At 34.8% G+C, this 27,070-nt stretch overlaps 1 protein-coding gene across 5 annotated transcripts in view; it reads left to right on the top strand.

The window, feature by feature from the left end:
* Positions 1–27,070, top strand: part of LOC111064177 (caskin-2) — a 446,738-nt gene that overhangs the window by 351,056 nt on the left and 68,612 nt on the right. For 2 of the 5 annotated variants that reach the window (XM_039433812.1, XM_039433813.1), the window contains exon 2: positions 1,574–2,630. The exons of the other annotated variants lie outside the window; for them this stretch is intronic. In XM_039433812.1, the coding sequence (XP_039289746.1) occupies positions 2,117–2,630 (514 nt within the window). In that variant the 5' untranslated portion in view covers positions 1,574–2,116. The remainder of the gene's footprint in view (positions 1–1,573; positions 2,631–27,070) is intronic. 5 annotated transcript variants of the gene reach the window in all.

The following is a 27,070-nucleotide window of genomic DNA, read 5'->3' as shown; positions in this document are numbered from 1 at the left end:
GCTGGGTTGATTACTATGGTCAGAGCGTGTGTAATGTTATTGCCTACTCCAAGGTCAAATAATTATTGAAGCAAAACTATTCTTACAGGTTTATAGATATAGATTTCAAGTTGTTTTTATAGTTGATGTGAATAATATATAGATAGGAATGTGGTTTTGATTCAATATTTTTCTACTTCCTTTCATTGGGCTCTTGAACCTTCATCATACCTTCTGTTTGAAAATGATGAAAATATTCCTCAGTCAGCTAGTCTGGATTCCATTCAATTCCCAAATATATAGATAAGAATGTGGTGTTCATTCAATATATTTCTGTCATAGTCATTCAATTTCAGCTGTTTTACATCCATGAAATCAAGCCGGTAAACAGCTGATAGTAGAACAAATGAACATATGATTCTCATTACAGTATATAAAATGAACATATGATTCTCATATGTTCATTTAAAACATGAAAATTGTTCATTTAATGAACAAATGAACATATGATTCTCATTACTATAAAATGATATATTTTCTTTAGATTCGAGTATGTTTCCTAGTTCCGAATTTGGAACAGCAAAACTGGTACAAAAACCGCCTTTTAGCGCTCCGGGTGGAAGTTTTGTCAACTACAATCAAGAAATTGCTGATTCGAAACTTGTAAACTAGGTTATGTTTATAGAATGCGTGTAGTAATGTCAGCACAAGCAGGTGATGTTTTCTGTTTCTCAATTATTCTTTTCTAGATTATTATGACAAAAAAAAGCGTAACTTACTTGGACGTGAATGTCTTTTGCAGTGCTCGAATGATATTCTAGTCGAGGCTAACGCCTAGACTAGAAACATCATTCTCGCCTGCAAAAGGCCCCTTCCCGTCCTTGTGACTTAAGATACTATTACCTTTTTTGATTGGGGTTTTTAACCTTTATAATAAGCCTTTTGTTTAAATATCTTAATAAATTCTTAGCCATTTGAAGCAACCATCTTTATTTGCGTAGATAACAAACTAAACTCAGTAAACAACTTATATTAACAAACAGTTATCATGTGATTAAGTAACATCACATGATATACAAACATCTTCCCCTTTTACTTTCTCAAACATTTTTTTCAACCTTTCCTTTGATTTCATCTTCTTCTTAAAAACCTCTTATTTCTTCTTAATATTCTTCCACTATTGGACTTCACCACATAGTAAACTACATACTACATTCACTACATACTTTCCTTTGATTTCATCTTCTTCTTAAAAACCTCTCATTTCTTCTTAATATTCTTCCACTACTGGACTTCACCACATAGTAAACTACATACTACATTCACTACATACTTCTTGAAAATATTCATTCTTTAGTCAGCTAGTCTAGATTCCCCTCAATTCCTGAAATGTTAGGTAAAAAGAACATATTCAAAATAAGTCTGTAGTTTACTTGGAAAAAAACTAGTCGTAAGTTTTGTATTTTTTGTGTGATTATATTGGAAGCGTCTTATCCATTATTCATAATAAGTAGCTTTTTAAAACTAAGTACTATAATCCTGTACATTGTTAATCAGTGAGGCGTTATTAAAATACGATTCTATTATCTTCCAGAAAGTTTTACAATTCAAATGACGTCCGTTATATATTGCGAGAGGTAGTGCTTGTGAACTAGATTTAACTCGCAAAATATTTGAATGACATCCGTCATATTCATTGTGATAAATAGTGCCTTACAACTATTTTATTCAGAACTACGTTCAGTGCCTATTAAACTGAGTTTACTTAGAAACTCAATCAATTGCAATAAATGTTTAAGGTGATATTGTGAAGTGTTATCCTTACTGAATGAAATCAATATTTAGTATTTTTATTCAGAAACAGTATTTAGTGTCTATTAACTAGAATTGACGTATGGAACAATCAATTTTTTAACTTCTGCAACAACGAAAATAACGTTCAGTCTCCATGAACTAGAGTGACTTATGGTTCAATCAATATTTTTACCTTCTGTGATTGGGTTCTTAAACCTGTATTACACACTGTGACAAAAAACGCCTGTGATTCCAAGTTTATAAAATAAATTTTGGTACAATCAATAATTGATATGTATCACACATTGTGACAAAAAGTGTCTACGTTTCAAAGTATATAGAAATGGAGATGACTATGGCAACAACCTGTTTCCGCCCCTCTCAGCTGCCTCCGAGCGGAGGCGGAAGTCTGACCGCCTCCGGAGGCGGTACGCGGAAAAGCAGCCTCAAAAACAACACCACAGTGACAGTGGCGATAGTGGAGCCGCAACCCGGAAGTCGCATCTCGAAGACGACAGTGGAGCCGCAAACCGGGAACCGCATCTCCAACGCTAACCTGGCGACAAAACCGCCCGCGCGGATCCGCAAGAAATCGGCGGGAGCTCAACTGTCGTCGACCTACCGGTCGTTCCGGGATCCCGTAGAGGAGGATGAGATACAAGTGTTGGCTTCGGAGGACATGGAGGTGAAGCCGATTGTCACGAAATCGAGGACGAAGGCGCCGAAATTGACTCTGGTCAGGAGTCACTCCGAGGGAGATCTGTCGATTGCTCCGCAGAATCTGCCGCTGGCACCTACAAGTACCCTCAGCAAGTGTCTACGGGTTCTCAGCGGAAGCTGGAAGAATCTCTTTCAATGTAAGTAGATGGTGATTGGTTAGTTTTCAATAATGTTTTATTTTTTCGGTGATGATTAATTTTACTCTTATTCAAAAATGCTTGATTATTATCCCATTCTACGACTTTGGCATCACTCCTACATTGGTAGTTAACTTTTATCATAGAGAAACAATAGCATAAGTAGATATCCCATGGTATAGGGCGTTTATGTCGCAACTTTTACTGTTATCTCATGCTGATAGTCCACGTAGTTCTTTCCTGTGGAGTTTTATGACGCTGGTAGTCTCTCATATTGTGCCGTTCATAGACTCTTACCCCAAAAAAACAGTAAAAATCGACAGTAATCGGCTTGAGATAACAGTAAATGTTGCGACATAAACGCCCTATACCATGGGATATCTACTTATGCTATTGTGTCTCTATGCTTTTATTGGTTAGTTTTCAATAATGTTTAATCACTCGATGATGTTTAACTCTTATTCAATGATGCTTGATTATCATTCCATTCTACTACTTTGGCATCACTCCTACATTGGTAGTCAACTTTTATCATAGAGAAACAATAACATAAGTAGATATCCCATGGTATAGGGCGTTTATGTCGCAACTTTTACTGTTATCTCATGCTGATAGTCCAGGTAGTTCTTTACTGTGGAGTTTTATGACGCTGGTAGTCTCTCATATTGTGCCGTTCATAGACTCTTACCCCAACAAAACAGTAAAAATCGACAATAATCGACAGTAATCGGCTTGAGATAACAGTAAATGTTGCGACATAAACACCCTATACCATGGGATATCTACTTATGCAATTGTGTCTCTATGCTTTTATTGGTTAGTATTCAATAATGTTTCATTTTTCCTCGGTGATGTTTAACTCTTATTCAATGATGCTTGATTATTATTCCATTCTACTACTTTGGCATCACTCCTACATTGGTAGTTAACTTTTATCATAGAGAAACAATAGCATAAGTAGATATCCCATGGTATAGGGCGTTTATGTCGCAACTTTTACTGTTATCTCATGCTGATAGTCCACGTAGTTCTTTCCTGTGGAGTTTTATGACGCTGGTAGTCTCTCATATTGTGCCGTTCATAGACTCTTACCCCAACAAAACAGTAAAAATCGACAATAATCGACAGTAATTGGCTTGAGATAACAGTAAATGCTGCGACATAAACGCCCTATACCATAGGATATCTACTTATGCTATTGTGTCTCTATGCTTTTATTGGTTAGTTTTCAATAATGTTTAATTTTTCCTCGGTGATGTTTAACTCTTATTCAATGATGCTTGATTATTATTCCATCCTACTTCTTTGGCATCACTCCTACATTGGTAGTTTACTTTTATCCTATAGTGAGGTCCACGTTATAATGGCAGTGTTTGATTGCAATGGTATTGCTTATCCTTGTCTATCATTCAACAAAGCGGAGAGCGCTATCTCTTTCTCGGTTTGCTCTGTTGCCGAATCGCCTTTTAACAATGTAGAATTAACAAAATATTTCATCTTAATCATGTAAATTCATTATGAGTTTATTGAAAAATATAATTTCTTGCTCAATAAAATATAATTGAGTATTTTAAACAAGAATGAACAGTTATTATTATGTACATCAAATATCGGGGCACTCGTTATTTATATTCATTGATAAATAGAACACAATTCTCTAAAATGATCGTGTTTATATTTCACAGCTGGCTATAAGTCATCTTATGAATTTCGGGGATGCGATATTTTGATTTTTCACATACTCACTTTTTTACTGTCCACAGCTGTTTCAGCCAATGATGAATTATCCTTTTAATGTCATTCAGCGAGTTTTCTCAAGGATGAGACCTAGTGCAATCGAATCTTTATATCATAAACCTACTATGTTCCAAATTTCGTGAAAATCGTTAGAGCCGTTTTCGAGATCCGTTAAACAAACATTAAAATAGTTGAACAACTAGTTTCGGTTTCGTGAAAATCGTTAGAGCCGTTTTCGAGATCCGTTAAACAAACATTAAAATAGTTGAACAACTAGTTTCGGTTTCGTGAAAATCGTTAGAGCCGTTTTCGAGATCCGTTAAACATAAAACATAAATCACCAGATATAAAAATAGCCTGTAAAAAAATAAATCTTACAGCACCCTTTATTCTTCAGGTTTAGTAAACCGGAACTAGTTGTTCAACTATTTTAATGTTTTTTAAAGAATAAAGGGTGCTATAAGATTCATTTTGTTTTATTAATTCAAAAGCAGCCCATGTCAATAAGTGTTTTTAGAAATAGCCAGATATAAAAATAACCAGATATATAAATACAGAAATTGCTCGTTTAATATAATAGGATAAACCTGTATCAGCTACCGTCTATAGAAGGCATTGCCAAGACAGAGGATCGGCAACGTTGTTCTGCTATCTTTCTCCACTGCCATTATAACGTGGACCTCACTATAGTTTGATAACCTCAATAAAAAGTGATGAGTTCACAACTCAATTGTTTCAATTCCAGTTTCAAAATAATACAGAACATCACGTTTTATAGATTTCTGTGTCCAGTCTCTCAATAGTTATTTGTGCAACTAGTGCGCAAAGTGTCAGTTTGCTGCACCGAAAGAAACGTTTACGCCCGAGCCGTAGGCGAGGGCGGAATGGTTTCTTGAGTGCAGCAGAGGAACTTTGCGCACGTATTTCACATTAAGTTTTTCCTACAGTTACCATTGAATATGAAAAGTGGGTAATTATGGGTAAAATTGCCTGAAATCCATCAAATGTTTTTCTGTGTAATTTTATTATTGATAAAAACCTTAATCCTAAAATCCTAAAGTCCTCGTTGTCGTTGGTTATAATATATAATGAATAATAATTAGCGCGTTGTGCTTGGTTGCACCTCTGCTCACTATAGCAGCCCAGTCACTGTTACCAACTTCATTTTGATTTTGCTGCACTGTTGCTCCATATAACGTACTAAGTATTTTGCGTTGCCATGTTGCAAATCTGGAGTGCAGAAAAATTTTTCCCGCACTAGAGCGGAAAAGTGATTCTTTGCGTTCTGTAATCAGTGCAGCAATGGCCACTTTTTAACGTAACTGTAGGAAAAAACATTAATAACTCCTGAGTTAATCAGACGTCTTTGACCTCATAGACAGGTTATTAGGTCGGTGGATTCCAATCTAGATTTGTTTGTTTGGTATTAACGGCATCACAAGATCAATAAAAAGATTCTGAAGATGGGAGGCTGACCACGGCCTAGGATAGTTACAAATAAGCCTATTTTCAAGCCTTGGTCCACGTCCTGGTGTGGAGTGGATGTTGAAAAACGGGACAATAAAAACGAAAATCTCTATCTTGGATGATGACCATAACGAATTGAGATATCTTCCGACCTACGGCATGGATATAATCTGATGATAGGTCCGGTTGTTTACATATATTATATATTGGAGCTGCATAGTATATACTTGTGGACAGTGCCTATATACAGTAGTAGTGGACAGTATGTATCAGTATGTAGTCCTATCCCATGAGTCCCTATGTTGTACTTATTGACGATCTAAACAAACATAGTTGTTCAGAACTGGTTTGCAGCCAGGTAATTTCATCCAAATCATTATAGACATGGTGTGTCCATAAGCACCAATCGTAGGCCATGATTGGATGGTAGGTTACTGTAATTACTACAAGGTTGGTGTCAGTTTTATCATGGTTATTTTTAGCCGGACATTGAGTGTACTTGATTTTCTCCTGATAAGTTGGAATAATAGCTATGTTTGTACTTGATTTTTTCTCTTAAGTTGGTATGATAGCTATGTTTGTTAGAATTGAATTGCTGCCTTTATTTAAATCCTGAAAATCATAGATTCAATTCAATTTGAAAATTTCTTTATTCCCCATAAAAAACAAAACAATATGATTCACAATTTGCTCGGAAGAGTATTGTGAAAGAAGAATAATTCTAATAACTTGACGATTGTTATTTGAATAGTGTAGTTTATGGCTTTGTTTGTGTACTGAACTTATTCAAATCAACTGGATTTGATGACTTTGTTTTTGTACTGAGCTCATTTCAATCGATGTAGGGTAGGTTGAAAATGAAATTAATCAGGTAGTAGTTGAGATTCATAGGATAAGTAACAATTTTTAAAAGTATCTTCTGATTCAGAGTCTGTTATCCTATACTATTAAACGAGCAACTTCTGTTTATATGTTTAGATGTTTGGATGTTTAGATGTTTGGATGTTCAGATGTTTATATGTTTGTATGTTTGTATTTCACCGGATCTCGAAAACGGCTCTAACGATTCTCACGAAATTCAGAACATAGTAGGTTTATAATATAAAGATTCGATTGCACTAGGTCTCATCCCTGGGAAAACTCGCTGAAGGACATTAAAAGGATTATTATTATTCATCTTTGGAAAAACAGATGATTATAATTATTTCGTCGTCTGTTGGAAGTGAGTGAGCGAGTTTATGTGTGTGGGACTGTGTCAAAATTATGACTCAGCTGTTGAACTTCTGTAATCATTCAATCAGGTACTTATTGCCGGTTGCAAAAAAACCGGGTTATTTTCAATCCTGATTAATTCCAGTATATCCATCTTTTTTAAATGATCTCTGATTTGGTTCACAGGAAGTTAATCAGGATTAAAATTTAACCGGCTTTTGTGCAACTGGGCCTTTGTGAGGAAAGTTTTGCATTCCTCTGGAAATTAATCTCAATTTACTGTGATTAGATAGAACATTTCTGTATGAATGTTATTATGATTTCTTCTTTCGTAATAGATTTTTTATGTTTATGTTCACCAGAGCGAAGCTCGGTCCTCGATACGTATTATGTTTTAACAGAACAAAATTCATCTACGTTCAAGCGTAAGTTGATTTCACAATACTCAATACTGTATTATTTATTCCACAATACTCAATTCAATTTTATCAAGCCAAAACACTTTACAACTGTCCATGTCAAAAGATATTGAAAAATACAGAAAATAGATAGAATAACAGGATTTTACAAAAATATAGCACAATTCCAATTCTAACAATAATTACCAGTAGAGCTTGACTGGTTTCACCTGTAAGAGCCAGTTTGACTAGAGCTTTATACTAGTAGCTCTGTAAACAGTAGACCTCACGCAGTATTCTCATCCACAAGTACCCGATTGAAACTACAGACCTTATGGAAATACAGCAATAGACTGGCTTCTCCACTCATCTGTGTAATCACTTGTCAGCTGATTTATGAGGAATAATTCTATAGTCTGATTTTTACTCCAATATTGGCGTATGAAGGAGGCTCCTTTTTCCTTTTATATCATCCTTGAAATGCAAAATTTCCAAAAACCTTGTATATACGTCGACGCGTAATTAAAAAAGGAGCATACCCGTCAAATTTCATGAAAATCTATTACCAAGTTTCGCCGTAAATGCGCAACATAAAAGCATATAAAGATATAAACTTATAAACATATAAACATATAGAACATATAAACATTCAAATATTCAAACATTTAAACATTAAAAGAAATGCCAAACCGTCGAATTGAATCTTAGACTTCACTTCGCTCGGTCAATTATTCAGTATTAATAATATGAGTATACAATAATACGAAAATTATGCATTGAAATGATATGAGAAAGCATAGGGATTTTTCTAGCACAGTGATTTTGTATTCAACAAGCAAGAGCTGAAAATGTATTCATTGAAATGCTGAAGATGTTGTTATATCATCTTTAATGATGAGGAAAAGGAAAACGTAATCTCAATGAAATAGAAAAATTAATCTCAAAAAATACTCGTAGCTTATAATGCACACATCTGCAGTTATACAGTTACAGTTCATCTACAGCTATATCCACGGGAAACATTGACTAGAGCTCCAATTTGGAACCGCTGATTGGCTCTACGATTGGTTGAAAGGCCGACCAATGGCGTGTGGCATGACACGCCTCCTTCTGAGAGGGGAATTGAGTTGGCCAATAGAATTGCAAGAATCCAATGCAGCAATGTCTGTACTTTACTGGAGAAAATAATATTGTTATGAAATATGAAAGAGTGCTTGATAAATTGTTTTTTCGCCACACTGCACAGAAAGCAGCTGTTTTCCAGTCCCTACATAGATCTGAAAGGCATTGTTTGCAGACGACTCTCGTCTGACGTCAGAACAGGTTTCTTTCCGGCCTAGACCGGAAAAGAGTACCCTTTCCAGCCGCTAACATGGAACTAAGAAAGGTGATCAAAAAACAGCTGATCAAAAAACTTTTCATTATTTATGTTCATTATTCAATAATTAAAACTTTTATAATAATATCATCTTATTGTCTTTTGAAAGAATAAAAACGTATAAACTCAACCTCCCACATAATTGAACATAATCTTTTAGGTTATTTAGACAAATTAGAATAAAAAAAAAAATACTTTGACAATTTCCTGATATTAAGATTACCTCAGATTTGTTAGAGCTATGACCTTCCACTTTTGCTTTCGGAAGTGCTTAATAAACAATTATTCTCATATATATATATATATATATATATATATATATATATATATATATATATATATATTGTTTATTTTTGTGTGTGGCGAAAAATAGCGTTCGCACCACGGGCAAAAATGTTTTTCCGGCTCTCAATCTTTTCTAGTCCTCGGCCTACGGCCTCGGACTTGAGAACCGATTTCGAGCTGGAAAGTCTCATTTTCTGCTCTAGGTGCGAAATATACTATTGTTACAATAATAGAAAGAGGGTATTGCAAGAGCATTGACCGTCTACAGGTGAGAAAACGGTTGCTCAAAACGTATGTATCTTACAATAATATTTCAGTAGCCCTGAAAAGAATATTGAGTAAAAATTCATCATTATAAAAATAATCATTGGTATCATCAATCAAAGTAATTATAAATTGTGAGTCGGATTCGACTCAGTAGTGTAAAAATATTTATTTATTCATTTATTATTTTATTGAGCCAGAACTGTGTAATATTGTTGAATCACAACTGTGACCAAACACTCTGATCAACGTTTTTGAAGAGGTAGCAGATCTGCAGGATCGGAGAAGAATATTGAGCACTATGACCTGCCTCAAGTGGACTTGAACTGCAAATCGTGAAGCAGTTAGAACAAGAGGATCGAACCCGGGACAAGATTGATGAAGTAACGGTCAGGTGTAAGCTGGCTAGAGATATCGGCTCAGGTCCACCTTTTTCTTCTTCTTCAACTCCTCCTACTTCTCCTTTTCCACCTCTTCCACCTACTTCTCTTCCTCCACACAATTATTCTTCTACTTTCTCTTCATCAACTTCTTCTTCTTTCTCCTACTTCTCCTCTACACTATACTCCTCCTGTTTTCTTTTCCTTCTCTTTTCTTCTTCTTCTTCTACTTCTTCCTCCTCCTACTTCTCTTCCACACTATTCATCTTCTCTCTCTGCCTAGTCCTTCTCCTGTCTTCTTCTTCTTCTTCTACTTCTTCCTCCTACTTCTCTTCCACACTATTCATCTTCTCTCTCTTCCTAGTCCTTCTCCTGTCCTAGTCCTGTCCTGTTCTTCTTCTTCTCCCTCCTTCTCAGGAACAACCTTAAGGGTTGTGTGGCAGAGAGGACCAGGAGTCCTAATTCCGCCCTAATAAAGGCATATAATCAATCAATCAATCAATCTCCTCTACACTATTCTTCTTCTGTCTTTTTCCTCTTTTTCTCTTTTTTCTTCTTCTTCATCTCCTTCTTCTTCCTCCTACTTCTCCACCACACTATTCTTCTTCTCCTTCTGTCTTGTCCTTCTCCTGTCGTTTTATTCCTCTCTTTTTTCCTCCTACTTCTCCTCTACACTATTCTTCTCCTCCTTCTGTCTTGCCCTTGTCCTCTCTTCTTCTCCCTCTGTCATGTCCTTCTACTGTCTCCTTCTTCCCTCTTCTTCTCCTTCTGTCTTGTTCTTCTACTGTCTTCTTCTTCCCTCTTCTTCTCCTTTTGTCTTGTTCTTTTCCAGTCGTCTTCTTCCTCCTACTTCTCCTTTACACTATTCTTCTCCTTTCTTCTTCTTCTTCTTCTTCTTCTTCGTCGTCTTCTTCTTCTTCTCTTCTTCTTCTTCTTCTTCTTCTTCTTCTTCTCCTGTCTTCCTCTTTTTTCTTCTCCTGCACCTCCTCCTCCTTCTCCTATTTCTCCTACTTCTTCTTCTTCTTCTTCTACCAGATCAGGCTCTTCGACAAGTTGCTTGTTCTTCTCGGACGCGACGGTCAGTCGCCTCTCAGCTACGGGATGAAGGAATCCAGAAGGTATTTCCTGGCGCCAGATCCACTCTCTCTCTCTCTCACACTCTTTCTCTCTCTCTCTCCTCACCTTTTCTCTCTCCACTATCTCTCTACAAGACAATAGACCTGCACAATACAATACTATGTCGCGCGATGCTTTCTGTAAACCGGAGACACACCCTGATCGAGAAAAGGATGCGTTCAATTCTCCAGAGAAAAATAATCTGAGAGATTTCATGTGTGTATCCATTCGACACCAATTTAGATAACAATGAAACGTCTGTAATCATCTCACTGTGTTGATATGCTTATCTATAATTTACTCTTCATGTCATTGTGTTCATATCATTCATCATCGCTCCAAGATAATGGTGGATAATTTGTCGTTTTTTCTGATTCATTTTTACAAAACACTCAAAAAACTCGTTTGTTTCCTGTTGTTCTGAGTGGACTACAACCCTTTAAAAAAAAATTTAAAAATGTATGTGTTTTTCTAGAAAGGTTGTAGAGTATCTTTTGCTGAGGATTGATTCATTTTTACAAAACACTCAAAAAACTCGTTTGTTTCCTGTTGTTCTGAGAAGGCTACAACCCTTGTAAAAGAAGATCGATTGTTGACAAAGTATATATTTTTAGAAAGATTGTAGATTTGTTTTGCTGAGAGTGATGCCCACATGAACTGAAGTCTTGTGCGTGGGTGATGATACTGATGATGATGATGATGATGATGATGATGATGATAAGAGATTTGGTTTCATCCTCAAGACAAATTGATTGGTCGGTCAAACAATTTGTTACAATTTTACAACCCTTGTAAAATAAGATGGATTGAAAATGTATGTGTTTTTCTAGAAAGGTTGTAGATTATCTTTTGCTGAGGATGATGCCCACATGAACTGTAGTCTTGTGCGTGGGTGATGATACTGATGATGATGATGATGATGATAAGAGATTTGGTTTCATCCTCAAGACAAATTGATTGGTCGGTCAAACAATTTGTTACAATTTTACAACCCTTGTAAAAAAAGATCGATTGAAAATGTATGTGTTTTTCTAGAAAGGTTGTAGATTATCTTTTGCTGAGGATGATGCCCACATGAACTGTAGTCTTGTGCGTGTGTGATGATACTGATGATGATGATGATAAGAGATTTGGTTTCATCCTCAAGACAAATTGATTGGTCGGTCAAACAATTTGTTACAATTTTACAACCCTTGTAAAATAAGATGGATTGACAATGTATGTGTTTTTCTAGAAAGGTTGTAGATTATCTTTTGCTGTTGATGATGCCCACATGAACTGTAGTCTTGTGCGTGGGTGATGATACTGATGATGATGATAAGAGATTTGGTTTCATCCTCAAGACAAATTGATTGGTCGGTCATTCATTTATGATATTAGGTCAGAGATACTTATAACTTACCAAATCACATCTTTTTTGAGGAACAAATTCTAATTAATTGACCCATGGAAAATAAAAATAAAGATATTCAATTATTTTATTTGGAAATATTGATGAAATCTAAGGCCCAGTTGCACAAATCTCTGTTAAATTTCAATCATGATTAAATCCCTTGAAAACCAATCTGAGGTTTTATGTTAAAAAGGGTTTTCTGTTTGGTTCTCGTGGCATTTAATCGGGATTAAAAGTTAACAGACTTTTGTGCAACCGGGTGTAAGTGTGACATTGTCTGAAATCTTACTTGAATCATTTGTAAACTTTCATTCTTTGGAATAGATTCTGTAGTTTCTTATATTGGAGAAGATTACCTGAATAATCTTTTGATGAAAATTCGTTGTTCTCTAGTTAGTTGTTTCCATGTCGAATTTTCATGTTTTATTTTGATCTTTCATCATGTATTTGATTGTTATTGTTCAAACACCTTATTTGTTATATCTATTGGTCTATCATAGTTTTTGAAATTGTATTATGAATTGGAATATTGTTGTGTTTTATTACTGTATTTCTAAATTGTTTCTTCTTTTCTTACAGGTAAGTTGATTATCACATCTTCAGTTATGGGATCAGATTGTAGTAAGTAATATCATTTAACACAAAATTTTCATATTCAGCCTACATTCGCTTTTTAGAAGAAGTAAATTCACAAGTATTTAAATTCAGGATCTTTCATCACATTGAATTTCATAACAATAGAAATCAGTGAAATGGCCTGTAAATCAAATTGTTTTCGCTGTCGAATATTTATCAGTAATCAAGACAAAAAGGAAATTAAACTTGACAGTACAATTCTTTCGAAATTCGTCACTCATTTATTCATACATCTGGAGGAAATTAGCTTCGATATCTCATTTAATTTGTGCGACAAAAAGGTAATAATTGAATATTTTCTGTTAGGAGTTAGCCTTTACAAATTTCGAGTGTGCCAACCAGGATTGGTCTAAACTATATATGAAAGTGACATAGAGCAAAAAGATAACATAAGAAGTTATCCCATGTATAGGTATTCTATGTTCCAAATTTCCAGCCGAATTTTTGTTATTTTAAGCCGATACCTCTCGACTACAATGTATTATTACTGTTTTGTTGGGGTGAGAGTGTAAGAACGGCACAGTATGAGAGATTTCAAGTGTCAATAGCTTCACGGAAAAGAACTACTAGGACTATCGGCTTGAGTTAACAGTGAAATTTGGAACATAAACGCTCTAATATACCATGGCATATCTTTTTATGCTATCTCTGTTCTATGGTAGACTAACTATATATGATAAACTAGCCGTCAGGCTCGCTTCGCTCGCCATATCTGTCTAGCCAGGGGGCTCCGCCCCTGGACATCCAACTGGATCGTCCAAGAATGAATGCAGCAGGCTCGCTTCGCTCGCCTGCATTTTTCGTTTGAGCATTTTTATCATATATGTTAGGACGATCCAGTCGGGGGTCCAGACTAAACGGATATGGCGAGCAAAGCGAGCCGGACGGCTAGTAATATAATATTCCCAGGAATAGCTCTGATTGAAGTAGCAGTGCCCAATCAATTTTTCCGCGATAATGCATTTCAATCTTCAACTTGGTGCCAACCTAACAAAGTCAACTAAACTTAATGCCAACCTGACAAAAATTTTAATTTAGTTACCAGAACAACTGTTTCGAAGAGAACAACTCTCTCTAGATTATAGTTCTATATTAACATATGGTATGGACATTTCAATTGTAATAATTTATTATATTGGAATAAGAAGAATATACATGCTAAAAGAACTTTAAACCCTTAAAAACCACCCTTAGAGTTAAAATATCGCCAAAATATTTCTGGGCCAAGTGAACAAACAAACCAAATTTGAACGTTTTTGGTCCGGTAGATTTTTAGTTCTGCGAGTGAGTGAGTCAGTCAGTCTGTGAGTGAGTGCCATTTCACTTTTATATATATAGAAGAAGAAGATAATGTACAGAATGTACATTTTATACTCTTTAAAGGTAGAGTACACAACAGAAAATCTTGGAGTTGAGAATTAGAATAGAGTTTTGCTAATAATTGTGTATATCCTGACCGACTGTTTGTATTTTTTCACAATTTATTACTGATAGACTCAACAAAATTCTTCCCCGGCCCTAAATTATTCTGCCAAAAACTGTTCCATTCAAACTTCTCTTTGTTTGTTTTGGATAGCAGCTCGTAGAACAGCCATCAGTTGGTCTCCAGTCTGACAAACATAAAAATTTTAATTGTCACTGAACAGTATTTTTGTTTTAATTCGTGGCCCAAGAGAGGGAGAGGGAGAGTCATTACTATGACTGTTCGCGTCTGTTATTGGCTATTATCCGTTTTAATGGCACCAGCACCCACCATATGTTCCCCGGGAAACAATCATCCTATCGTGAGGTCCACGTTGTAATGGCAGTGGAGGAAGATAGGAGAACAGTGTTGCCGATTCTCTGCCTTGCCACTGCCTTCTATAGAGGATAGCTGATACCAGTATAACTGATGCAATATTAATCAAATCAAAATTGTTTATTGTCATTACAAAACAAAATTTGTATAACAAAGTCAAATACATTTACAATTTGTCACATTCATCAATAAATTATAAGTATGGTAACGTTTTTTAACACAGCAACAATAATAAAAGTTCATTGTTGTTTAAAATAATGAATTACATTTTATTCGCCAAGAAAATATGCTATTCAATGATTAAATAATTAATTTTCATAATAATTGAGGTTGAATATTTTGTTGATTGATTATATTTCTTTCATTGTTGACACACGATCTGGCAACATTGCCGAGCTAGAAAGGGATAGTGCTATCTGCTTTGTCAAATGATAGACAAGGATAGCATCACAATGTTAATCAAATACTGCCATTATAAAGTGGGCCCCACTGTACAAAATAGAATCCATTATTATATATATTATTACATATTATTGAATCATTATTCATATAAACTAGTAGTTCTGTGAACAGTAGACCTCACGCAGTATTCTCATCCACAAGTACCTGACTGAAAATATAGACCTTATGGAAATACAGCAATAGACTGGCTTCTCCACACATCTGTGTGTAATCACTTGTCAGCTGATTTATGATGAATAATAGTTCTATAGTATGATTTTTACTCTAATATTGGCGTATGAAGCAGGCTCCTTTTTCCTTTTATATTATCCTTTGAATGCAAAATTTCCAAAAACCGTGTATATACGTCGACGCGCAATTAAAAAAGGAACACACCTGTCAAATTTCATGAAAATCTATTACCGCCTTTCGCCGTAAATGCGCAACATATTAAAACATTTAAACGTTAAGAGAACTGCCAAAACGTCGACTTGAATCTTAGACCTCACTTCGCTCGGTCAATTAACTGTCAATAATTATTGTTTGAAATACTCAAATATATTTTATTCGTCAAGAAAATAATATTATTCTATTTGTTTAATGATTGAATAATGAATTTTTATAATTGAGAATGAATAAATTTTAAAATTTCTGGCTCAAAATTTTGTAAAATTACTCAAAAATTTCCAATTTGTAGAGATTTGAGAGAAATATTTTTGTTTTTAATCAGTTTTCAAATATCAAAATTTAAAATTTTTAGTTTTGAAGTGGAAATTGGACTTTTTGAAGTGAAAAGTGAAATCTTAACCTCATTGTTTTTTGAAACTTTTATTTGTAAAAATTTGAGAGAAGACAGATTTGGGCTATGCCTGTTGTCTTCTCCCAATCATATTATATAATTATTATAACTATGATTTGTGATTGTCAATGAAATGAATAAATAATTAGTTGATTCATTATATTTCTACATGGTTGAAACACGATCCTGCAACGTCGCGGAGCTAGAAAGGGATAGCGCTATCTGCTTTGTCAAATGATAGACAAGGATAGCATCACCAATGTTTATCAAGCACTGCCATTATAACGTGGACCTCACTGTACAAAACAGAATCACCGAATCATGTTGGTACAACTGGTGGTGCTTTCAGTCCCCTTTTCTCTCAAATTTGAGTTGAAATCAGGGAATGTGTCCAGCCTGTAAATTTATTTTGAAAGCACCCATTGCTTTAGATTGACCGTTAAGTTTTATGTGTAATAAAGTCTTCATCGGATGTAATTGAATCTTTTGACGGGAGGGGAAGGACTGGTTTGGCTTGTGGGGTGGGGAGGTACTGGTGTTTAATGGTAACTTTGATACTGATCTTCGGAAATTGAAAAGGTTTGTTCGAGTGCTCTTGAGAATAGGATCACGGAATTTCGTTTATGTTAGGATGAGGATGTGTTTCAAATGGTTAATGAGATCAACATGAATTTTGAAGGGTGACATTAATCTCATCCTGTTTTTCATTACTGTTCATCTTCTGTTTTCGTTCTTTGTGCTTATTATCTAAAACTATCAAAACATTTCTTACTATCCTAAAATCATCAAAACATTTTGAATGATACCAACATAATATTGTCATTTAGAAGCATAAATCTAACCTCCCTAATCTACCCTTTCACCTTCAAAACAAAATTAAACATAACTTTTTAAATCACTTTTTGCTATTAGAAAAAACGACTAGCAGTCAGATATTTTACAATAAATGAATTAATCACTCACTGTGACAACGAGATCTTTCGGCAGGTCCGCCATCTTCTTGGTTTAAACCTGCCGAAAGATCTCGTTGTCACAGTGAGTGATTAATTCATTTATTGTAAAATACTTTTTGTGTAGTTGAGAAGTTGATATTGTGGTAATTATTCATATTGAATGAAAAAGACTAAGAAATTGTCAAAAAGTTTATCAGAGATTGACAATGGTGTAATAACCGAAACCGGTCTTTCTTATTATCAATAAATCAGTGGTTTCTCTGACAATTTCTTAGTCTTTTTCATTCAATATTGTAAAATATCTGACTGCTAGTCGCTTTTTCTAATAGCAAAAAGTGATTTAATAATAAGCAGTTCGTGATGGAAAACAACATTGAAGAATAACTTTTTAGGTTTAATCTATCTAGTTTTATCGGTAGGATGTACTGAAATCTAGAAGAACTGAGACACTCAGAAACTGAACCTCCCTTACCTACCGCTTTACCTTTAGAACAATGAAATAGAAGATTTTACGTAATGTTCAATTAATTTTATAGGCAGGATGAACTGAAATCCAGAAGAGCTGAGACTCTCAAAAACTGAACCTCCCTTACCTACTCTTTTACCTTTAAAACATAATGAAACAGAACATTTTACGTAATGTTCATTTAATTTTATAGGCAGGATGAACTGAAATACAGAAGAACTGAGACCCTCAAAAATAACAGTACTAACAGTACAGTACAGCTTCATGAGCTTGAAATGAGTAATGCTTAAAAATGCTTTCTCACAGACTATGAGTTTATAAGTACTCTAACACCACAGTCCGGTTGCACAAAAGCCTGTTGAATTTTAATCATGGTTAAATGCCATGAAAACCAATCAAAGAAAGCTTTTCTGAAAAAAGGCTTCTCTGATTGATTCTCCTGGCATTCAATCACGATTAAATTAACAGGCTTTTGTGTAACCCAGGATATGTCTGCCATTGTATTTACATGTATTTTCAATTTTAATCAGATACAATTAGTTTTATTGGCCTCTACACTAAAAGCTTTGCAGAAAATGATTGATGATATTCAGTGTCATTGTGAGAAATGGGGGCTGGTGATAAATAGAGAACAATCTAATGATGATTCGTTGAACTTGGACAAAAGTATGAAAGTTTTTAGTGTAAAGATACCGTTTACCTAAATAAAGATACCTAGATTATTTTGTCTCTAATGAAAGTTTGTAGAGTATGAAAGATTGTAGATCATAATGAGACCTCTCCTATCAAACAAACTTCATTTCACTAGAAATACAATTGAGATGATGAAGTTTATCTCCAGTAGTAACAAACTTTGAAAGGTCCAAGAAGTCTTTCAGAAGACTCCACTGCTTTACAACGAATATGAAGGAAGATAGAGAAGTTTATGCTCTTGCCTCAAGCTACTTTTAATAGCTTTATAGCTGTTCATTACTTAGGCTACAATGTAAGAATGCATAGTTCAGTGAGATGAAGCCCTGAGTTTCATTTGATAACAGGAAACTTTCCAGTGTTGTGCGTTTAATAGCATTTTTTTATCATTTTCTGTGAAAGTAAATCGTATCTTATGCAATTCCATTATTAAACTTTCTTATTCACGTTTTTAGTTTCGGGGGCGCGACAGTCGAGACCAACGACATTCGAGGCCTGCGACAGTAGAGGACTGTTTTACAGTCCTCTACGGTCGTAGGCCTCGACTGTCGGAGTGTACGAAAATTGAAGAGTCCTCTACTGTCGCCTAACGCAGGCGACATTTTAGGCCTCTTTTTCAGGAGTCCTCTACCGTCGCTGGCCTCGAATGTCGCCGGTCTCTACCGTCGCTGGTCTCGACTGTCGCAGGACTCTTCTGTCGTTTGCCTCGTTTGACATCGACCCTTAGTTTCACTAGTTGTAATAAATTGTACCGTGCCAGTTTATCAATCTTTATTTAATTTTATGGACACGTGAACACGAATGTTTTTGAAAATAATCACGAAAAATGAAGCCTATATTAATCATAATATATGTAACATGTAAGATTTTAACAAAGCTTCCAAAGTTTCACAAGAAAATTATATGATATTTTTAAATTCATGAACTCATTAAAAAGGAAGAGTAAATGAATAACAATTGCTGACTAAAAAAACTAGATATTGTCAAACAACAGATTTATTAAAAATCGAGATACCGTTTTGGGTTGTTACACCATTATCAATCTCCAAAACTAAAGTAAAGTGTAGCTGTATTTATACTGACGGCCGAGCACCGTTATTGGTGAAAGCCGTGACCTGTCAAGGTGAACGTTTGTCATTGGCCTAGACAAGCCCCTCCCCTATTACCGGTTCATACAAACCGTAGAGAAACAATAAGCGTAACTTATGCTATTGTTTCTCTATGTACAAACGTAACAAAATAACGATTCAAACAGCTTACATTGCAATGAAAGAATATTAAATAGCTAGATGTTTTGGAATAAATATAGGAAATCAATAGAGAAATGTTACAAAAACATGGAAGACAATGAAATAAGAAAATACTGTAACATGTAATTCTTGAATCATAATAGAACTAGATTGGTAGGGTAGTATTGGTTGAAATGAATAATAAACTTAACTGTGAATTATCCTTTATTACTTTAGTGCCGGTTGCACAAAGGCCGGTTAAATTTCAACCGTGATTAATTCCACGAGAACCAATCAGAGAAGCCGTCTTTTCAAAAACGCCTTCTATGATTGGTTCTTGTAAAATTAATCATGTTTAAAATTTAACCGGCTTTTGTGCAACCGGGCCATAGTCTTCCAAAATATTGAGAAGTCTGCCTTTGTTATTAAAATGCAGAAACTCAACATTCTCCTTGACCTTGAACTAGCGATCGTTTGCTATCAAATGTTCAGCAAACTTTTAGAATCTCCATAACATTTATCAGAAAGTGAATAAAATGATTCTTTTCCTATGTATTTGAACACGACATGCAGTCGATTATACATATGCAGTCGAATACATAAAAAAAGTGTGTTTATACAAAGCAGCTCGGAATGGATCAAGAAATCATCACATTTGATTCTTTTCCATTGTTTAAAGAACGAATATTCATATTGAATGATAAAGACTGAGAAATTGTCAAAAACCACTGATTTATTGATAATTAGAAAGAAATTGTCAAAAACCACTGATTTATTGATAATTAGAAAGACCGGTTTCGGTTATTACACCATTGTCAATCTCTGATAAACATGGTGTAATAACATGGTGTAAACATGACAATGGTGTAATAACCGAAACCGGTCTTTCTAATTATCAATAAATCAGTGGTTTTTGACAATTTCTCAGTCTTTTTCATTCAATATGAATAATTACCACAATATCAACTTCTCAACTACACAAAACGTGAAAAAAACGAATATTCAGACTAGTAATCAATTCAACATGAAAAATCATTCATCCCATGTGGGTAGATGAACGTCCTTGTATCCCTAGAAAAATAAATGTGGGAACATCTCCCAACGCCCTTTTCTAGGCTATCCTAGATTGCCCTACAGCAATCTTCTATATATGGCATAGAATAAACAGTCTAGATTTTTTATTCTATGTCTATAACCAATGTACTATCTAATAACATTAACATTCATTATTATTTACTAATGAGTACTTTGTATGAGCATTAATGATCTATAATCACGCCCAAAAAAGGCGTGGGTGCTCTTCTATTATTATTGTGCCGCTCTATCTAAATACCAATACATGTATACCATGATAAATATTGGTTACTTTCATCTATATATATAAAAGCGAAATGGCACTGACTCACTCACTCACTCACTCACTCACTCACTCGCATAACTAAAAATCTACCGGACCAAAAACATTCAAATTTGGTAGGTATGTTCAGTTGGCCCTTTAGAGGCGCACTAAGAAATCTTTTGGCAATATTTTAACTCTAAGGGTTGTTTTTAAGGGTTTAAAGTACGTCTTTTAGCATGTATATTCTTCTTCTCCCAATCTCTTAATTATAATTGAAATTTCCATATCATATGTTACTATAGAACTATAATCTAGATAGAGTACCTCTTCGAAACAGTTGTTAACTGGCAACTAAATTAATAATTTTGTCAGGTTGGCATTAAGTTGAGTTGACTTTGTTAGGTTGGCACCAAGTTAAAGATTTAAATGCATTTATCGCGGAAAAATTGATTGGGCACTGCTACTTCAATCCTGGGAATATTATATTACTAGCCGTCAGGCTCGCTTCGCTCGCCATATCCGTTTAGCCAGACGTTTAGTCTGGACCCCCGACTGGATTGTTCTAACATATGATAAAAACGCTCAAATGAAAAATGCAGGCGAGCGAAGCGAGCCTGCTGATCTCATTCCTGGACGATCCAGTCGGGGGTTCAGGGGGCGGAGCCCCCTGGCTAGACGGATATGGCGAGCGAAGCGAGCCTGACGGCTAGTCTATTATAGTTATATCGTTCTATAGATCAGATTAACTTCCATATACTTCCATATAATATTGCTGATTAAATACAGATGCTTCTCTGTAAATAATATCAATCTTGAAAAGAGAATAATTTTGTAAAGTAATAATTATACAGCCAGTTTATTTTTATTTGACAACAGATCTTGCCTTCAAGGATTAGGCATATTTGCCTGTTGCGACTCACAATATTTATATTCATATAAAGTGTTAATTATTGTAACGAGAAAATTATTACTGCCATCTCTTCAATGGTCTTCCAACATCTCTTTCTCCCTTTTGTTTATAGGCCTATAACAGAATTTGTTGTGGAATTCAGTTTGACAATGGATTCTTATATTTAATAAATCATTGACCCCTTTTTTCGCCTACAGTGAACCTGTGTGAACTTGAATAGAATTATTTCTTCTGTCTATTTTCGACATCAATAGCTAGAAACTTTGATCCATTTATAGTTGCACGAAATTGTTGTCGAAATTTACCAGCATAATACTGTACTTACACCTACTCAAATCTTGTTTCAGTTTAAAGAACCATTATGCTCGTCCAGTTTTGATTTATTAATAGGTATTCGATTAAAATAGGAGCCAAAAATTGAGAATTATCACTCAGCAGGTTCTCAGCACCCACTCAGAACCTGCTGTTTTGATTGAGCTGAGATAAACATGTTGCTGAAAAAATAGTAAAGAAGTGAGGCCCTAATACGTATCCTTGAGGTATCGAGAGCACCTTCCCGTCGAACGCTTTGTCAAAGTCTAGAAAACGCATCCCACTCGTGTTTACAGTGTTGCATAATAATTCGAATAAAACCTGATCGGCGCCAGGTTGTGGCTTGCTGAATTGATACCTGTAACCGATTAATCTGACGAGTTCTTTTCTTTGAAACGAGTGTGTGTAGGACGAAATCTCCACGCCAAGTTTGAACTGAATACTGGCACAAAGTAAAAAGGATCTACTATCACTCTCTAATAACTCTAACTTCCTAACTCCTATCCTTGTCTGTATACTGGCAACTTTTATGTTCCTCTCATTCTAATGCCGTCGTTGTCATAAATCCGTCATCATCTTAATTCCTTTCTGCATTTTTTATTCTCACAACTAAAATGAGTTGTGAGAATTGGAAATCAATGTGTTGGCAGGTTGTTTTTGATGGGAAAATGTGCCTACCTGTTGGGATGGTGTTGACATTCATGCGGTTATCAAATAAGCCCACATTTTGTTTTGACTTAGGATTGCTAGTGGAATCCTTTTATCCTTCCCACTTGGATATTTTGTTAGTTTTGGATTAGCCTTCATGAATAGTTGACTCTGATTCTGGTATTCATAAATAGTTATGTCACTCTGGCTGAGAATATTAACTTTTCTTCAAGATTTGGAATGTAATGATCAAGTTAAAATGATTATTTCATCATAGGAGCAATGTGGGTATAAGTTTGAATATAGATTCTATTTTTCAAAGTTATCAGTGATCGTAACTAGAATAAATACACACACACTTCTCGATAGCTGTCAAGATCTTTCTACTACCCAACTGTACTGTAACTTACAGTTACAGCTGATGATGTATGAGCACACACTGAAGCATGCTCCTGTAAAATATTAATTTTTATTTAATTAAAGTGGATTTTTGACAACATTTCAAGTCTATTCAATTATGGAAAAGTTCCACAACACCAACATTCACGCTTCAAACTCTATTAAAGATAACTAAACCAATTTCTGTGGGCTGCATCAGAAATTTTGTTTTTTTGTCAAAAAATTCTATTTTGATTCTATTCAGAACGGGGACAGCTATCGAGAAGTGTGTGTGTATTTACTAGAGGACTAGATTACTAGTGATCTAGGGACTATAGGAAAATACTATTTTAGTAAAGCAGCTAATCTGCTTTGCCTGTCCAATGTGTGCTAATCTTGTGTGATGGATGGCTCCAGTGTACAAGACTTTAGTTAAATTTTACACAATGACAAACAATATTAGTTAAAATTTTAACTAATAGGCTCGCGAATTCATTTCTTCTTGGTTATACAAAATCTATATTAGATATTCGTAGAACACAACGTTTACAATACAGGCAAAAGTTTCCAAATAAAGAAGCTTGAAACCGTCTATGTACTTTATGTTATAACGTGATTTTATGGCAAATAAATTGAATTTGAGATTTGTTTCTGTAACTGTAAGTTCTTTATACTATAACATAGTATAAGTAGATAAATATAGCATACGATGTAACTTTTTATCCATAGCATGAGATGTAAATGCTTGATATTATCTCCTTTCTCTATTACTAGTTCTTTATACTATAACATAGAGCCATAGAGAAATATAGCATACGATGTAACTTTTTATCCATAGCATGAGATGTAAATGCTTGATATTCTCTCCTTTCTCTATTACTAGAGTTCTGTGAACAGTAGACCTCGCACTCAGTACCTTACATTGACCTGTTGTTATGTTTTCTCAAAAAATAATAAATAATTTATCGATTTAAAATGTCTAGAAAAAATCCTAAATAAACATAGAGCTTTCTGTCCTATTGTACCGCGACGTATCGTCCCGGAATGTGAGTGTGAGCGCTGTTATCAGGTCTGGCTGCAACTGTCTACAACGTTGATGGAAAGATACATTTTCAAGATGATCGATGTTTTTGAACGGGTAGTATTATAGTCCACCAGACAGCTGATTTATGATGAATAATTATTCTAAAGACTGATTTTTACGGTAATATTGGTGTTCAATGGAGACTCCTTTTCCTTTTGTATTATTATCCTTAAAATGCAAAATTTCCAAAAACCTTGTATATACGTCGACGCGAAATTTAAAAAGGAACATACCTGTCAAATTTCATGAAAATCTATTGCTGCGTTTCGTTGTAAATGCGGAACATAAAAAAATAAAAATATTAACATATAAACATAAAGAGAATTTCAAAACCGTCGACTTGAATCTTAGACCTCACTTCGTTCGGTCAACTATACTCTCCCAAGTTAGAATATGAATCGTACCAAGTCGATTTCTGATTGCATATAACCTCAAATTTATTTAGAGTTGAACGTGGTATAGTCGCAGCTTATTAGTAGCCAGCGATACATTTTGACTCCGTAACTATCTTCTGTTTGCATCTCGTATTTAGTAACAGTAACAATGTATTGTTTCTCTCATGGATGCCTACTCCCACAGATGGATTCATAGCTTATTCACAACGGGCCAAGAAACGTGAGTTCTGAAACATAAATGGAGTGCTAAGTACTATTGAATTTAAAACTTGGTTCAAACTGTGAACCCGACTTACCACTCCTTAAATCAACTCTAAACTGGAATTATTACGAAACTGAATCTCTGTTTTGCTAAGAAAATACGCTGCAATACATCTTCGGGGTCACGATTCAGATGCTTGAAATCTGTGATTAAAGTTGAAAATTTTCATTATCTTCGTTCTCCTTAGATTGGTTCGAACAAGTTACAATGTCATGATATTGATGTTGACCTACTTTGTTTTTAACCCTATTAATGTTGACTGATAGTAACTCTAATTTATTTTCTTCTTTAGGGCTAATCTTGAATATGAATGAAAATAGAAATAATAATTTTTAAACGGGTAATTAAGCCGTGTCCACACTGAACAAATGTTCGACAAACATGCTTGTTGAAACAGTTTGTGCGAATTTTATAATGTTTGACAAACAGTGCTTGCTCGTTGGCCAGTGTGGACGCTTCACCAAACAAAATATTTGTAAGTGAGGAGAACAGGTTACAGCTGTCAGCACTGAAAATGTTTGGAAAACAGTAATTTTTTGTTCGACAAACAATGATTGTCCAAACTTTTTAAAATGTTTGTCCCTGAGCTCCTCAAAAAAAATATTTGCCGAACATGTATATCGAACATTTGTTCAGTGTAGGCACGGCTTCAGATTTCTTTTTTCATTCATAACCCTAATTTGTATGTTTCCTATCAATAACATACACATTCGAAAACCAATGTTGAAGAATTATCTTTTCGAATATAATCAAGACCAGTGTAGTTGTAATACTGAAATACTGATTAGATAATTTTTTATAGTAAAGTTTTTAATAACTTTCATTTAAAAACTTGACTGTAGTGTCATCAAAAATAGCTCAAAAACGAATTATTTTTGTGTTGTGATAAGTGATTTTTGGTAGATATCCTTCAATGATACTTGACATTTCCTGAATAAATATTTTATTTTTTTATTGTATGTATTACAGTATTAATATTAGTACTGACAAGTTACCTGTCAAATGGTATTATTCCCAAAACATTGCTGTAATGTAATCATTATTAATAAATAAATAAATCTATATTGAATGAAAACCACTCTACATTGTCAAAGCCACTAATTTACTCAAACAATTTGAGATACTTGAGATCTTTATCAATCTCTAGTAAACTGAAAGCCTGAACATTGAGCAGCAGAATATAATAGTTTGGAAGAAGCCCTACGATAGGCTATTAGCTGTTCACCAATGATGGATGAGCTGTACTGTCATTGGCCGAGACTAGACACGGCCAACCATTCGATTATATGGTCACCTATTTACGACAACACGGAAAATGGCTCTCCTACTTAGAACTTACTCTCCTGCTATTAATTTACAATTTTGTAGACTCAAACCTTCATATCATTCTAGATGATCGATATACAGTACTGATGCAGAGCTGTGAGAAATATATCAGTAAGTGTTGTGATCCTGATTATTTGACATAGACACTTACAGTTGGTTACTTGAAAATTTTAGTTGTGATTTGTGAATTACTGATTCATACAGCATCTTCCAATTTTTTATCACTTAAGAGCCAGCTTTCAGCTTTTTAGCCAGAAACGTAAAGGTGCGTACAGACTTTTGTTCTGCTCCGCAATCGAAAGTCACTCGAGCAGATCGATTGATGATCGACCGTGGAGCAAGATATTTGATATTTATTCAATTCGTCTTACATGGCCAGGTCTGACAAGACGTATGGCAAACACTTATAAAAAAAACAAAACAAAACAATAACACTTCTAAATTTAAATACAATACATAGTGAAAAAAAAAAATAGTGGAAATTAATACAATTGATGAAAATAATCTAGGCTAATTTATTGGATGGGCAGAATTCACTGGGAAGTGGAAATTTGAAAGGTACAAGTGAGAGGATATTAAGGCTTGATGAGGGGTAAGGATGTAGAATAATATGGAGGATTATGGATATAAAGGAACCCGGATTTTCGGTGGGGCAAGAGTGGAACGCGAGAAGAGCTAACGTCTCCCGTAACGTTCATGATCGGAGCGATTGCGGTGCGTGCGTGGGGCGATTGTGGAGCGTGTTGGAGGCGCGTATATCTGTACAGTCACAGTCACAGTTTTGTTAATCATGGTCATGTATTTTTAGAAATTTTATTTTATATATATTATAATATCAACATAGGCTACTAGGCTCATAGTCACGTTATAATTCTGTGTATATTTTGAGTTTTATTGCTGCTATAACATGTATTTTGTTTTTGTTTTTGAGGAATAAACAGTTTGATTTGATTTTGATTTAATTTGTACGCACCTTCATACATTACCAATCGCTGGTCCAGCTCTCCAGTCACAGGCTCGATTCACATTCCGTTAGGCATTTTACATTCATCCCTCATCTTATTACAATCTCTCCTTATCATAACCACGTCTTATAACAACCTCTCCTTATCATAACCTCATCTTATCACAACCTCTCTTAATT

This window comes from Nilaparvata lugens, chromosome 8, assembly GCF_014356525.2.
Source record: "Nilaparvata lugens isolate BPH chromosome 8, ASM1435652v1, whole genome shotgun sequence".
NCBI classification, from domain to species: domain Eukaryota; kingdom Metazoa; phylum Arthropoda; class Insecta; order Hemiptera; family Delphacidae; genus Nilaparvata; species Nilaparvata lugens.
The sequence above is the reverse complement of the archived record's forward strand: the minus strand, read 5'-3'. Positions and strand labels throughout refer to the sequence as shown.